This window comes from Camelina sativa, chromosome 16, assembly GCF_030686135.1.
Source record: "Camelina sativa cultivar CO46 ecotype springtype chromosome 16, ASM3068613v1".
Lineage (NCBI taxonomy): Eukaryota > Viridiplantae > Streptophyta > Magnoliopsida > Brassicales > Brassicaceae > Camelina > Camelina sativa.
In genome coordinates this window covers 30,340,630-30,355,112 of record NC_141895.1, presented here as the reverse complement: position 1 = coordinate 30,355,112, position 14,483 = coordinate 30,340,630, and the positions used below count along the sequence as shown (strand labels likewise).

Genomic DNA, 14,483 nt, shown 5'->3' with positions numbered 1-14,483 from the left:
AACGAAACTCAATAACAGTATTCTCCAATAAATCGGAAAACTAAACAAGTGTATATGCGTTTTGCTTGGTCGGTGAAATATTGACTATTAAAAAAAATTGGACTATTGCTCACTTTCCATTGTGCAATTGTAAAATTTTGAAATACTACTAGTCTACACTTTTAGATCAAATTGAAATGGCACCTGTTATATATGATGTTGATGAATGATGATGAACGTTCATGTAACTAATTTCAGATTCAGTGGGAAAATATTGAAGGCAGTTTTATCTTTACTTTCGGACCTACCAAAGAAAACGCAATTTTTTTCTTTTGGTCACTTTTGTTTTCAATTCTTTTTGGTCCATCACTCAGTTGGGAAAGTGGAATAAAAAGATTTTGCAGATTCCTATGCAAAAAAAAAAAAAAAAGAAAAAAAAAAGAGAGAAAGATACACGCCTTCACCAATAAAGAAAAAGTTTAATTTTCCATTTATCTCCTTTGTTGTGTAGTTTGTTTACAAATTCCCTTCTGTTTTACGCAATGAAATCAAAATATTCGCTTGTATAGAAAAATGAAAGAAATAAAATAAAAGAGGGACAGAGACAGAGTTGGTCGAAACAAATAAAAGAGGGACAAAATTGTCGTTCTCTTAGCCTAAGATTTAAGACATCTCACATCTTAAACAGTTTGTGGTCCCTTTTCCTATGAAAACTACCTCTCAGCTTATAGTAATGCGACCACTAATCAAAGAAAAAATGAGATAATATTAGTGACACTGATGTCACGATCCCATACTCAGTTGTTTCTTATGAATGGGCCAAATAATGTTTTGTGTTTGGACATATATAAAAAAATTCTCATCGGGGTACAGGTCTCACAGCCCAAACACTTGTGCAAATGTACGTGTTCGTAATTTTTTTTACGTGTGTAATATTATTAACGTTTCCAAAGTGACTCTTCAAAAAAGAAAGAAGAATAGAAAACGACCATTAGATCAGAGGACATATGTTCATCAAGAATTATAATTCTTTAGGCCTCATTTAACATACGTATAGGTAATATGATGTTTATCAGTGACTTAGTTCTAATTCATCACCGTATGTGACTTGTCCACAACGAAATATTTATGTATGTCTCAAAACTCCCAACAACATATATTTAAATAAATATAAACCTTTTTTACAAAAGAAAAAAAAATACGTAAAAAATCCACAAAAGAAAAGGAAACAAACGTATACATAATTAATTAATTAGGAACACATTCATGTTCCATGTAACCCGGAGAAGTCCTTGTAGCAGAAGCAACAAAAGCCCTAGAATGCCCCACCATTGACACTACTCTAAGAGCTTCTTCTTCATAAGCTTTTCTCTCCATTTCTTCCCTTTTTGCCCTTCTCCTCCTCTTCTTCGCCGTCACCACCGCCGCTGCCACCACCATCCCTAAAAGCACCACCCCCACCGTCACAGACCCAACAAGCCCACCAACAACCTTTCTCCACCGTCCGATCTTCTCCTTCTTCATCTCTTTCTCTCCCCCACCGTTCGATTTTGGATCATCTTTCACCACTAAACCAAAATGTCCGTTGGTTTTAACGGCGCACACAAACGGCTTCACTTCTCCGGCAAACGTTACTTTACCGTCGAGCTCGAAAGTAGCGCACATTGGCTTGTCCAAAAACGTTCTCTCTACCGTCGACGGTCCAGATACGTTCCCGAAATCAACCGTGGACGGTTCTTTAGCATCGGCTAGGAGGAGACTTATCTGATACGAGCTGCTCACATTATTCCCTAAAACAACGTCGTTTGAAGCGTTATAAGCTAAGAGCCCTAGAACCGGAGACACGAGTCTATAACCAGAGAGATCATAGTTTTTGTAATATATATTAGACCAGTTTGATCCCAAGCTTTGTCTCACAACCAAAAGACGTTCACCGCACGGCTCAAGAATTGCTCCAACGCCAATATGAAACTCTTCAATTTGAGCTCCGTATCGCCGGAGACTCCCACATCGGAACCTAACTGCGTCAAGTTTTATGTCGGAGTAGTTAGATGGGAGATGAACGCGTTGGTTAACGCCGGTCTTGATCGAGTAATGTTGGTTCTTGAAGAAGTTGAGAGTGTAGTCTCTTAGGATGAGATCGAGAAGCCTTGAGGATTCGTTGAGAGCTTCTTGAATAGTAGTAGTAGTAGTAATAGAAGTCGAACACTCGAGATGAGAGGGAAGGAATAGGAATAATACGATTATTATTAGTTGAAGAGAGGGAAAATAGAGTGTTCTTGTTGCCATTTTCAATATTGGTGGAGTTATTCACGTTTGAGTGTTGTGGTGAGAAGATGAGAAGAAGAAGTGTAGAGGAAGAGTCGATCATGAGAAATGAGTTTCTTTTTTTGAGAGCTTGGTGAAGGCTTTGGATTGAAGGGACAGGTTTGCTTTTGTTTGATTAATATCTTTAAGTATATATACATATATATTTCATCTTCAACAAAGAAAAGTACTGGGCTTGACTGGTAAACAGTAACAAAGCTTTACAAATGGTAAAGCTTTAAATTTTTACCAATCATAAAAACTTTACCAAAAATTTTATTAAAAATTTTACTCTCAGCGCTTTTTTGTACAGCTTTCATGTACAGCTCTTTCTTACAGCTTTACACTATTCCGTAAAAGCTTACAGCTTCAGCTTACAGTTTTTCTGTACAGCTTTGGTTACGTTACCAATCAAACCTACTATATATGCATATTTTTATGCTATATTAATGTCTTTGGGGTATGAAACTAAAGGCGGCGTGATATTGTTTTGAGTAAAGTGTACGTCTATATATAAGCATTGGTGAAATCATTGTTTATATTAGAGGAAATGCAAAATAAAAGTAATACATCATCTATACAATAAAGTTTTAGCAATATTTTTCTATTTAAAAAATGGTGACGTTTTAATGTTTTGTGTAACTCTTGAACTTGAATTAGCAAAGTCATTTTCTTATCAGAAGAAAAAAAATAAAAAATTACAAATGATCCCATGATGGGATTCCCATCAATAATTTTGATGCTAAAATAAAAATGAAGAACACAAGCAAAATTAAACACACACAAAAATCAACAATTATTCCTCAGCCAATGATGAATATACAAGAATTAACGACTACCATATAATCAAAGGGAGTTATTAATTATAAAAATATCAATCTCTCGATTGATCTGCCTCAAGAACAAGTAGCAAAACCGTTAATTCAAATAACCTGTTTTTCGGTATTGAATATGACCTAAATCAGTAGAAATTAGCCTTGCTCTGGTAGGTCTTACCGGCACTCCAGCTAGCCGGAGCAGCATTCCAAGCGTAAATGGTCTGACGAGTGGTGTAAGAGGTAAGCCGGAACGAGAGAGACTGACCATATAGAGAAGAGAAAGCTTGGTACGAAGCTCCCCAATTATGGCTCATGTTGATCCAGCCTGTGCGGCTACCTTTAACGGCCATGGTCTTGATGTCACCTGCACCACCTACGTTCATCACGTACACAAGTAGCCAATACCCATTTCCTTCAAATTTGAACCTTATTCCTCCGCTCCTCCTACATGCCACTCTGTACATATATGTAGGATCATCAAAATATTCTAGATAGGTAGCATGTGCAAATTAATGGTGCATTCGAACAAAATCTCATTAATTTACAAATATTTGAATATAGATATATATATTGAATTTAATTACTATGATTAGATAAACCATTGTTTATAGGTTTTCTGTCTATTTTATCAATACAACGTTAGGCCCTTGTATACACACATCTCTTTCAAAAAAAGTGGAAATTGTAATAATATACACACTATATATTTAGTATACGTATCTATATTGGTCTAGTGGATGTTATACCTGCGGTATGAGACGGGGACGATTCCAGCCTTCCAATTGGCGATCTTCATGAAAGCTGGTTTAGCCAAATCAAAATGGACTCGTGGTGGATTACACCATCCACCATTGTTGGAGGCTTGGCCATAATTTGGTGGACATATGTTGGTCGCTGTCACCACGGTGGCTGGTGAACCGTAGTAGCAGTTAGGCGACGACACACACCTTACCTGGAAACATTGACCGCATGCGTAACCGTCGTTGAACAGTGCTGTGCTCAACGCAGTGGTGGTTACACCGTAGCCACTGTCCCATAGGTTACCATATCCACAAGCCCCACCTGATCGATGTATATCATGGTCATGTTAAAAAAAATTTCAATACATTTTAATTAATTTGTTCTTCAAAAGATTTATGTATTATATATAAGCAAGCCATTATTGTTTCTTCGCGTTTGTATTTTTATGTTACTACGAAAAATAACATGCAATGGAGTCCATAGTCGAGTCATATATTGTTTTCTATATATACAATAGACTTTAGAAGTATATGAACTTTACCCATAGTTGCGCTGGCGGTCTCGTCACCGTAAAAAGTTGCTGAGGCCGTACGCCATGGGGTCCCGGCATATGCGGCCATTGATGTTCCGATCATGGCCATCATCGATATAATAACCAAGCACTTGCCATACAAATTTTGATCCATTTCTTACTCTGTTTTATTGAGGCTCCTACTATATTGTTTTGTTTCTGAAAAGCCAAGTCTTACTATTGCATAAGATCTCATATATATAACGAAACATTGGCTTTAATTTTTTTTCCTACTAAATTGAAAGGAAAAAAAAAAAAATTGGTCTCAACGTGAGAGACACTAAGAAAGAAGACTATGAACAAGTAAGCAATGGACGTGCGTTCATGTTTGTTTTGGTCTGCGCCTCCCTTTACATTCTAATTATTTTAGTTAATTTTATTCTCTAATGTGTTCATTTTTTTTTTATTTTTATTAGTCAAATCTATAACAAAGGGGTTAGGTGGATACCATATCATTTCATTTATGATATCTGGAAGATTAATGAAATTGTTTGTTTTTTTTTGTGGCATTAAGGAGATTGTTATTGGTATATATATATATATATATATATATATATATATATATATATATATATATATATATATATATTGTTAAAACTTCAAAATACAGACTACGAAAGAGAATATATTATATTTTGACACCACGTATCATGTTCGGACAAAAGACAATTACTAACTAGTCTATCTATTCTCCACAACCAAATCTCGAACTAATACTTCTGTCGACATTTCTCATTAAACTTAAAATCTATTGCATGATTTTTATTTCTGATATAATCTATTGTAGATCTAAAAAATATATTTTTGATATATTAACTAAAAGTGAACGAAAATATCAACATGCTAACTAAATTAACATTTTTATAATTTTAACTATTTGTTTTTGTTTTCCAACAAATTTGGCTAATTATTTTTTTCGACAATAACTATGGCATTATATGTAAGAAACGAAAAAAGATTTCTACAAGACTTACAAATGTTATTACACTTTAGACTCTGTACACACTTTCAACCTGCATAGCCTTGGGGTTTATAGTAAGTTAGTAACCACGACATTTAGTATAGTAGCTTACTAGAGCTTTCGTCCATTTGGGACATAAGATTTTGTTACACGTTTGGTAAGATCCCAAGTTTTATTTGTGTCGAATTCTAAAATTCGAGACTTCATTTTGTCAATGATACAATTACTTATCTTTATATTGGTATTCCACACACCACTCCCCGTCCCCTTCAAAATGATTTTCTAGATTTTAGTATTCCACACACCACTCCTCCATATTTAACAGATTATACATACATGTCATAATTTTATTTCCTATAAATTAATACTACTAACTAAAAATAAATATAAATATAATTCAAACGTCAATATATTTTTCTGTTTGAATTGTAATTAATATCTAACTTGCTGTTAAATTTATTTTAGAAACACCAAAAAACGTCATTATATTTAAACAGAAGAATATTATATAATGCCAAGAAAAACAAGCATTATTTAATATTAACTCTAAGCACTCACAGTAAGCGGAAACACTTAATAAACTCAAACAATATTTTTTTTCCAAAAAAAAAAAAAAAAATCAAACAATATAAAGTATACATTAAAAACTCCAAACTTCAAATCACGAAAAAGTTATTTTCCATATTAACTTTTTTCTTTTTGTCTTTCTGAAACGTAACTTTTTATCATCTTGTGTATGCTACATCATATTCACTATTTTCTCTCTAAGCTCCAAAGTATTGATCTGTTTGCTATCCTCCACCTGAAAATTTGAAACCATAGTATTGATTAACTATACACAAAATAGAAAAAATGAGAACTTAGAGTCATGTATAAGCTCATAGCATAGTGATTTTCAAAAATACCCATTTTAAAAAAAAATAACATATTGTAATTATGTAAAAAAGATTAAAAATAAAAATGTTCACAGAAAATGTTATTTTTGAAAAGAGATATACCAAAATAGGTATTTCTAACAAATTCTCTTTTTTTTTTTGCTACGGCCAACTCCAAATTCATTGTGTAGTTTATAAGAATATAAATATGTAAACTACCGAAAAAATTATAAGAGATAAGTATATAATAGGAACTTGTTTTTTTTTCTTGTTGCATATATATTAAGGAAAAAAATAGCAATTTGTTTGTTAGAAAATCAAGCCAAGAAATGGTCAAACCCTACTAATTGTTGTACAAAAGTGAATAATATTTTATTTATTGTTGTATTTAAGTTAATAATATTAATTTTAATGATTGATGGAATAATAATTTCATAAAAGTATGTTCATCATATTTTTTACAAATGTTGGGTTTAAATATAGACATTATTAGAAACTATATATGATAAACCAACGTAACTATTAACATTATGCATGTATATATATATATATATATATACTTTTTTCTCTAATTGTAGTAATGGATTTTACCTGAGAAACCATGGTGTGCATGAATCTCTGTTGCAGTCTAGTTGAAAGGCAACTAACTATACCGAGCCTTTGTTCTTGAGCCAATATTTGAAGAACACTCGAGAGACAAGACTTGTTTCGTCCGAGGCAACAACTTATGATGATCTCAACACCAACCAAACAAGGTGTGACCATAACTGTAAAGTGTTTGTCTCCTACACATGAGCAGCCTAATGAAAATGTTGATGTTGTTGACGATGATAAACTACTGGTGCATTCCTCTGTAGATGGAACAGTCGTATTTGTGCCCGATATGGATTTCTTAATCCGGTTTCTCTTTTTGTTGAGTTCTTTGTTCTTGTTTTGCAAGTCTTTGATGTACTTCACAGCCTGAAAGATGTGATCTGATGTCGAGCGTTTACCCTGTCATATATGAATGGGTCTGGTCATTTGTCTTACAAAAACTAAGTTTGTACACACATATTCCATTTCAATTCAAAAGACAACTAATAACTCGTGTTCGAACATATAAAAATATTCTTTCTTGATTAACATTTAATTAAAGGACTATATACAGATAATTATAGAATAGTTCTTAAGCATATATATCAAATAAAATATATCCTAGATGAGTTACCTGGATATATTGAAAAGGCAAAAGAGATCTTAGACTTTTGAAAAGAGATGAAACTTCTTGTCTTCTTTGCCTTTCAATGTCTCTATGCTTCATCTTCTTTCTTTCTCGAACATCATCATCATCATCATTTTTGTTGGCTTCACTCAAGCCATATGTATCACACAAACTTCGTTTCTTCTTGCTTCCACCAATTTTGTTTGTGATCGGATCGCAAACATCATGGTTTTGGTTTGATACAAACGAAGAAAGAAGGAAAGAATCAGAAAATAGTAATCCATCTTCGTAGGTTGAATCAAGCATAAACATTGAAGGAACGAAATCCATTAGAAGTTGATGAACTCTATTAGTACTTTTTTTGGTTTGGTTTATTATTATTGTAGTGTTGTGACTTTCCGACTTCTTGTGTGTCTCTTTATACTTGTCTCCAAGATTTGTTTGTTCTTCCTATTTAATTGGACAGATGACAGATGTGATGACAGGTTTAGTGATCAATCTCGAAGAAATTAAAATCACCATAAGTTACGAGTAGTTGGGATTAAATTAATGGTGATAAATAAGTACTAGTACTACTATTAAATTAAACTTTGGTGCTGTTCATTTAGTGGCCATTTAATAATCACGTCAAATGGGAATGGGAACATGTGTTTTAAATGTGCTTGAACATAATACATCTCACCTTCATTACACGTACGTACCACCTAAAATTTTCAGCTCGAATTAAATTCAGTTTCACAATAACCCATATCTCAGGTTAGGAAAATTCCAGATGTTTTACGTTTAAACATTTTGTTTAATTCATATAAAGAGATATTTACGTTCTATATGAATACATAAATTATGCAAAACTTAGATGATTTATTCATATATATATATATATATATATATATATATATATTACAAGATAAATTGCTTATAGTAAAGTTCTGCTAAAAGCCATACATAAAATCAGTAGCTATTTGATGTTTAATTCTAAGCTCACGTATTTTGTAAAAAATGTCGACATATATTTTAAATTTCGTCATTGATGAGTTCATGTGTTCAATTTATCTAAAGAGATTTAGTTACATGACTGACTCTTCATCACTTGAATAATTTTTTTGAGAATCATTTAATTACATAAATGTTTTTTTTTGACAATCAATTACATAAATGTTATCTATACAAAATTAAAGTTTTTTGGTCAGGAAAAAGACTTTACATAGCTAGAGTTAAGCGGCTCGTGCGTGCATGCAGCATAGTTGGACCAAACTATATATATATATATATATATATATATATATATATATATATTTTGTTAAAAAAAATATATTTATATTTTGGCACCAAATATTTACTGTTTTGGTCCTTTTGGACGAAGACTTAAGATTATCTTTCTTTTAAAGTTATTAAAGGCCGATCATATTAGTTGATTTGCGTCAATTATTAGATGATCATCTCTTCAATTCATTTATTTTGTGTAGTTATGACAAGGATTAATTGTCCAGTTTTTTCCCCACAGCTGGTTGAATGAATGAATATAACAAGATTGACATGTATTTATTGTATACTTTAATTAAGTTGTACTTAATTACAGTTTTTTTTTCTCAACTAGACTTGATTACCTCATTTTACGAATCTGAATAAATTTCACTGCATATAGAGATTTCTATGAAAAATCATTGTCAATTAAGAAGAAAATAAAACGATAAAGGATTGACCTAGTTTTCTTTCTGGCCGCCTCCTTTAGCACAAAGCCTTCGTTAACCCTTTGACCGGCGCGTGGTAGCTCATATAGCACCGGCGTCGGTCACCTCTTTTAAATTTCATGCTTAGTTTCTAGCCTTTGTCTTTGTATTCTACGGTTGAGGAAGCGTGGAGATTTTGGCGATGTGAATCTAAAGATTTGAGATCGAGAGCTAGTGAGATATTGTCCTTGTTTCCGGATTCTTCGAATCTGTGGGTTGTTGGTGAGCTCGGGTTGCCGTTGCTGTTCGCTATTCACGGAGTGGAGGCTCAGATCTATTCGCTGGTTCACTTTGGTTGAGAATACGCGACAATGGAGATCCTTGTTTCCTCCTGCGACGGCTCTTCTTCCTTCCTTCATCGACAAATCTATGCATCATTGGATCTCTGACTCTCCTTTATCTTGGTATTTCGTTTGCCTCTCCTCTCTCCTTCTTGTGTCCCCTGTTTGCTCTGATCAGATTGTAATTGTTTAAGATCTGGTATCATTAGAGCTCAGGTTTAGTAACCTCCCTTGTTTGGGCTGTAGTCTCCCTCGTTTGGGCTAAGTTTCTCTTCCTCAACTATTTCTCTTTGTTAGTTTGAGGTTGAGCTTTGGTTATGTTTGAATTAGTTCATCTAGTATTAAGCTTTGTTTAAGCTTAATTACTTGGTCGTTGTGGCGTTGAAAGGTTCAAGTGGGTCTCGTTTATCTTACGGTTACATCCCGGGAGATCCTTGACAAAACACTTATAGAGAAAGATGCATCTTCTGCGGAGAAAACCAAGTTCCATTCTCTTGTTATGACCATCTGTGTTGAAGCCGTTATCATCTTTTGGTATGTGGGAAGTCCTTATGGTTTTTCAAGAGCTAAATCAGTCTCGAGACAAGATGTTTTTGGTTTAAACATTGTATCTGTAAATTTCTTTCCTCTTCTAGTTGTAGGTTATGGATAGATCCTTGTGTCTCTCTAATTTCACTCTCATCTTTTCTCTTGTGATTTGTAATCTTTCCGAACTCTTTTATCAATCAATATAATCTTTCTAGTGAAAAAAAAAAAAAGAAGAGATTTCTATGAAAATGTGTTTAATTACAATAAAATAATTACTATTTTTTTTTGGTTTTCTTTTGTTGTCAATTTTATAAAGGTTTGTTTTGTAGTAAAGGTTTATAAAAACAATATACTCCTTTGTCAATTTTATAAAGGTTTGTATTTAGTATTTTGTAAAGGTTTATTTAGTGCAAGTGAAAAGAAGATTAAGAAAGATTTGCGTATTAAATTAGTACTAGTGACACGCAATAATTAAGGAGTGTAAATTGCAGATGATAACGTGGACACTGAAACAGCCATTGAATGGTTTGCAATAATTGTTAGTGATGAAGTAAATATTTTGTAATTAATATATTAAATGTGGTCATGATTAGGTCTGACATTTTGGTAAATGGGGTCCCTTTAGTTGCATATCCAATTTGATTCTGTTGTTTTGTAGGTGATGACGAATTAATGATATCCTTATCTGATCATTAAGATGGTTTTAAGTTTTAATAACTTTTAATATTGATAAATTAAATGATCTAATACTGGTTAGGGTGTCCATTTGGATCTTCATGCACCTACAGAATCACAGATTTGTAGGTGATGACGAATTAATGATTAGTAGTATATATGATCATTATGATGGTTTAAATACGACACAATCATATTTGTGTTCACATCTAAGCTTGGTTCTTCAAACCGGTTCACTTTGATATTTGTTGTTCCACTACATAACTGAAACTATATATACCCATTTTGTATTGGACTGTGGATCGAATGGACTAGTTAGCCCAACAAATTTATGAGAATTTGATGCTATCGTCGACTCGTCGTTTCCCACACATATCAAAGGTAGGTTTACTAAAATGCAAGGTTTTAATTTATTATTTATAAATTATAGTCACTTTTATACCCATTGATGGTAAATTAACTCCGTTATGATACACTCGACATATTCAAACTCATAATGAAAAATACTTACTACAGTACTATACAACTCTGATCTGCCATATACCAAAATTTATACCTAAGTATAGTAACAAGAGGCAAGTGAACAAAACGAGAGAGTGAGTATTTTTTTCAAAATCCTAAACTGATCAAAATGATGAAACTCCACCGTCTTTCCAAAAAAAGGATGATACTACATTAATCCAAAAAGAGGCATCAGAACATCATTACAAGTTACAAACGTTGTTTCTAAGCTTAACCTCAAATCGCTAAGACCGATCCGACCGCAGCAGAGCCTAAACAGAACATGGAAACTGCGGAAGCAAAGCAATTTTACCCTACACTACATAAAAATAGAAGCTACTACAACTAAAAGTACAACAAACAGAGCCAGAAATAAAGAAGAGAGAGAGAGAGCCTTACATGAAAGTTGTTCTCTTTCTGTTCCCTACCTGATTTTTTTTTACTCAATTGCTTTTCGACGTTTTGTTTTGGTTGAAGCTTTAGCTTTACTTTGCTTTACATTTTTCTTCCTTTTTGTTCCATTCATCAGCCAATCATCATCATCATCATCGTCGTCACTAAGATCCGAATCTATGTATGAATCATCATCAACATCTTCATCGTCATAATAATATACCTTTGGAGATGGTTTTTTGGGTGCTGATTTAGGTAAATCACAGACTGGAATTTTAGACTGTAAACCACTGACTGGGACTTTAGTAACTTCTGAATATCCTACTGGATAGAAACCCCAACAGCAATAGTAGCTATCTTCTTCGGAAACTGGCGGTGGAGAAGGAACCTTCACCGCTTGGTAAGCTCTCCTGCAGCTCTTAGTTTGGCATTTAAGCACGCTTTCCTCGTAAATGACGGGATACTCATAAAGCACGTAGCAGTACGGACAAGTCGTCCAGAAACTCGGAACCTCCGGCTCGGAATTGTGTCTTGCAGCCCCGCTCTTTGGAGTATGTTCTGTAGGTTGGGTTTGGTTAAAACCCCGAGTTGGCTGAGAGACTGGCGCAGGCGGTGGTGGAGATGGAATAGTAGAGGCTGCTGGAACCGGAGAGGGAGTAGTAGAGACTGGAGGTGGCTCGAATGATTGAGTTGAATCGAAGACAGAAGGCAGTGGAGAGAGAGAACTAGAGGCTGCAGGTGGCTGAGAGGGACGGGTTGACTGAAATGCGGGTGATGGCTGAGACACTGGCAACGGCTTAGAGGTTGTTGGTGGCTGAGATACTGGCATTGGCTTAGAGGTATTGGGTGGCTGTGATGTTGGGAACGGCTTAGAGGCTGGTGCTGGCTGAGACATGGAAAATGGCTTAGAGGTCGTGGGTGGCTGAGATACTGGCACTGGCTTAGAGGTATTGGGTGGCTGTGATATTGGGAATGGCTTAGAGGCTGGTGGTGGCTGAGATACCGGGAATGCCTTGGAGGTCGGAGGTGGCTGAGATATAGGAAATTGCTTAGAGGCCGGAGGTGGCTGAGATATAGGAAATTGCTTAGAGGCCGGTGGTGACTGAGATGCTAGGAAAGGTCTAGCAGTCGATAATGGTTGAGACATGGAGATTGGTTTAGAGTTTGGTGCTGGCTGAGACACCGGAAATGGGTTAGAGGTAGGTAGTGGCTGAGACACAGGGAATGGCATAGACTTTGATGATGACTGAGACACCGGGAACTGGTTAGAGTTTTGTGATGACTGAGAGAGCGGCAATGGCTTAGTAGACTTTTGTAATGACTGAGAAACCGGCAAAGGCTTAGACTTTAGTGATGAGTGAGACACAGGGAACGGATTAGAGGTCTGTGGTGACTGAGACATAGGGAATGGCTTAGAGGTCGATGGAGGCTGAGACATTGGGAATGGCGGATGTGGTTTAGAAACTGGCTGCGGTTTAGAGACTGCATGCGACTGAATCGAGCGAGTTGGCTGAGATGCATGAGGTGAGTCTGAAACAGAAGGAAGCAGCGAGAGATGAGAAGCTTCACTAGACCTACTAGATGACTGATACTGCCTAGCCGGCTCACTGGATTGCCACGGGACAGAGTCAGAATGGTGTACAGAGTCAGATGTTGGAGTAGGCTTAGATGAAGCCCATGTCAAATCAGTGGAAGGAGTCCTATGAGAAGAAGATCTACTAGGCGGTCGCTCCGGCTCAGCAAAACGACGACTAGACTGAACCCTATCAGTTGCATTGTTCAAATTAATCAACCTCTCTTCCTCCTCCTCTACTGGTCTTTTCCAATCACTACTTTGCTCTTGACCAAACTGTTGCCTCCAAGATGCTTGTTGTTGCTCCTGCAATAACTGCTGATCAAACTGAGACCTTTGCTGTTGCTGTACAGGCTGAGCAAAATGTGGTTGATGAAGCTGAAATGGTAACTGCTGGTTCTGAAACGACAACGTTTGGTTCTGATGCTGAGGCGATTGCGATTGATGTTGAGGAGGAGGAGGGGATTGATTGAAAAGCTGAAACCCTAATTGACCGAGGTTCCCAAATTGACTCAGATGCAGTTCCCTATCATACAATGCCTTTCTAGAAGGATCAGAGAGAACATACCAAGCATCAGAGATCAACCTAAAAGCTTGCTCAGAGTACGGGAACCGATTACGACCCGGGTTAAGCAACACGGCGAGTCTGCTGTACTGAGTCGCGACGAGTTCCGGGTTGTGAGTCAGACGAACGAGACGGAGCACGGCGTACCAGTCGGGAAGTTCGGAGGCTGTTCCTCTGATTCTTGATTCTCCGGCGATTAAAGTATCGGCGACGGCGAGGATTAGTTCGGCGTGGTCTACGAGTGAGTGATCGGCTTCGCATGCGCGGATCGCATAGGTTTTTGAACCGTTTAAGTCTCCGCTTAAGAGTAGCTTCTCTGCTTGAGCTAACATACGTTCAGCGTCTCCTCCTCCGCCGCCGCCACCACCACCACCATGACTCATCATTTTACACAGTCGGATCGGCGACTTTTTCTCCGCCAAATAGAGAGAGAGAGAGAGGTTTGATTAGTTTACTCAGTGGACGGAGAAGTGAAATATTTAATTTTGGATTTAATGTTGTGTAACTTGTGTTAGTTATGTTAATTTATTGTAGTTTATGTAATAATAGAATTTTCTGAGAAATGTTTTTTAATAAAGTTTTTTAAAATGGTATTTTTGAAAGTGGTATTGAAAAAGATGTATTTTTGAAATTTCCATTAAAAATACATATATAACAAACAAAGTTCCTAAATGTCAATAATACACTTTATTAATTCAAATCATAGAAGTTTATTATGATATTCAAAATTTACCTAAAACATTTAATAATTAAATTGCAAAACAATTTTAAAGTATCAATTAAA

The 14,483-nt window shown here is 35.4% G+C and overlaps 5 protein-coding genes across 6 annotated transcripts; 1 reads left to right on the top strand and 4 right to left on the bottom strand.

Moving 5' to 3' along the window:
* Positions 1 to 1,110: 1,110 nt before the first annotated feature.
* On the bottom strand, positions 1,111 to 2,978 carry LOC104752962 (uncharacterized). Of its 2 annotated transcripts, XM_019237995.2 has the most exons (2): positions 2,266 to 2,405; positions 1,111 to 1,769 (listed from the first exon to the last, which is right to left on the bottom strand). In XM_019237995.2, exons 1-2 carry the CDS (start codon positions 2,348 to 2,350, stop codon positions 1,228 to 1,230), a joined length of 627 nt encoding a protein of 208 aa, XP_019093540.2. In that variant the 5' UTR covers positions 2,351 to 2,405; the 3' UTR covers positions 1,111 to 1,227. The 2 variants fall into 2 exon arrangements, with proteins under 2 accessions (XP_019093540.2, XP_010473524.2); XM_010475222.3 differs by having other exon boundaries at positions 1,111 to 2,978.
* EXPA18 (expansin A18) lies at positions 2,943 to 4,592 on the bottom strand. Its single transcript, XM_019238019.2, has 3 exons — positions 4,387 to 4,592; positions 3,851 to 4,166; positions 2,943 to 3,560 (listed from the first exon to the last, which is right to left on the bottom strand). The coding sequence occupies exons 1-3, from the start codon at positions 4,529 to 4,531 to the stop codon at positions 3,248 to 3,250; spliced, it is 774 nt and encodes a 257-aa protein (XP_019093564.2). The 5' UTR covers positions 4,532 to 4,592; the 3' UTR covers positions 2,943 to 3,247.
* Positions 4,593 to 4,674: 82 nt separating this feature from the next.
* Positions 4,675 to 4,803, top strand: LOC109129560 (uncharacterized; the record flags this gene model as incomplete). Its single annotated transcript, XM_019237877.2, has 1 exon — positions 4,675 to 4,803. A coding segment is annotated over one exon (129 nt), but the record flags the coding sequence as incomplete, so codon positions are not given.
* A 1,029-nt stretch (positions 4,804 to 5,832) lies between these two features.
* LOC104752960 (transcription factor bHLH125-like) lies at positions 5,833 to 7,945 on the bottom strand. The gene is made up of 3 exons (XM_010475220.3): positions 7,460 to 7,945; positions 6,844 to 7,245; positions 5,833 to 6,179 (listed from the first exon to the last, which is right to left on the bottom strand). Exons 1-3 carry the CDS (start codon positions 7,781 to 7,783, stop codon positions 6,117 to 6,119), a joined length of 789 nt encoding a protein of 262 aa, XP_010473522.2. The 5' UTR covers positions 7,784 to 7,945; the 3' UTR covers positions 5,833 to 6,116.
* A 3,372-nt stretch (positions 7,946 to 11,317) lies between these two features.
* On the bottom strand, positions 11,318 to 14,295 carry LOC104752959 (uncharacterized). The gene has a single exon (XM_087491966.1). The coding sequence runs from the start codon at positions 14,083 to 14,085 to the stop codon at positions 11,608 to 11,610; it is 2,478 nt and encodes an 825-aa protein (XP_087348092.1). The 5' UTR covers positions 14,086 to 14,295; the 3' UTR covers positions 11,318 to 11,607.
* Positions 14,296 to 14,483: the final 188 nt, after the last annotated feature.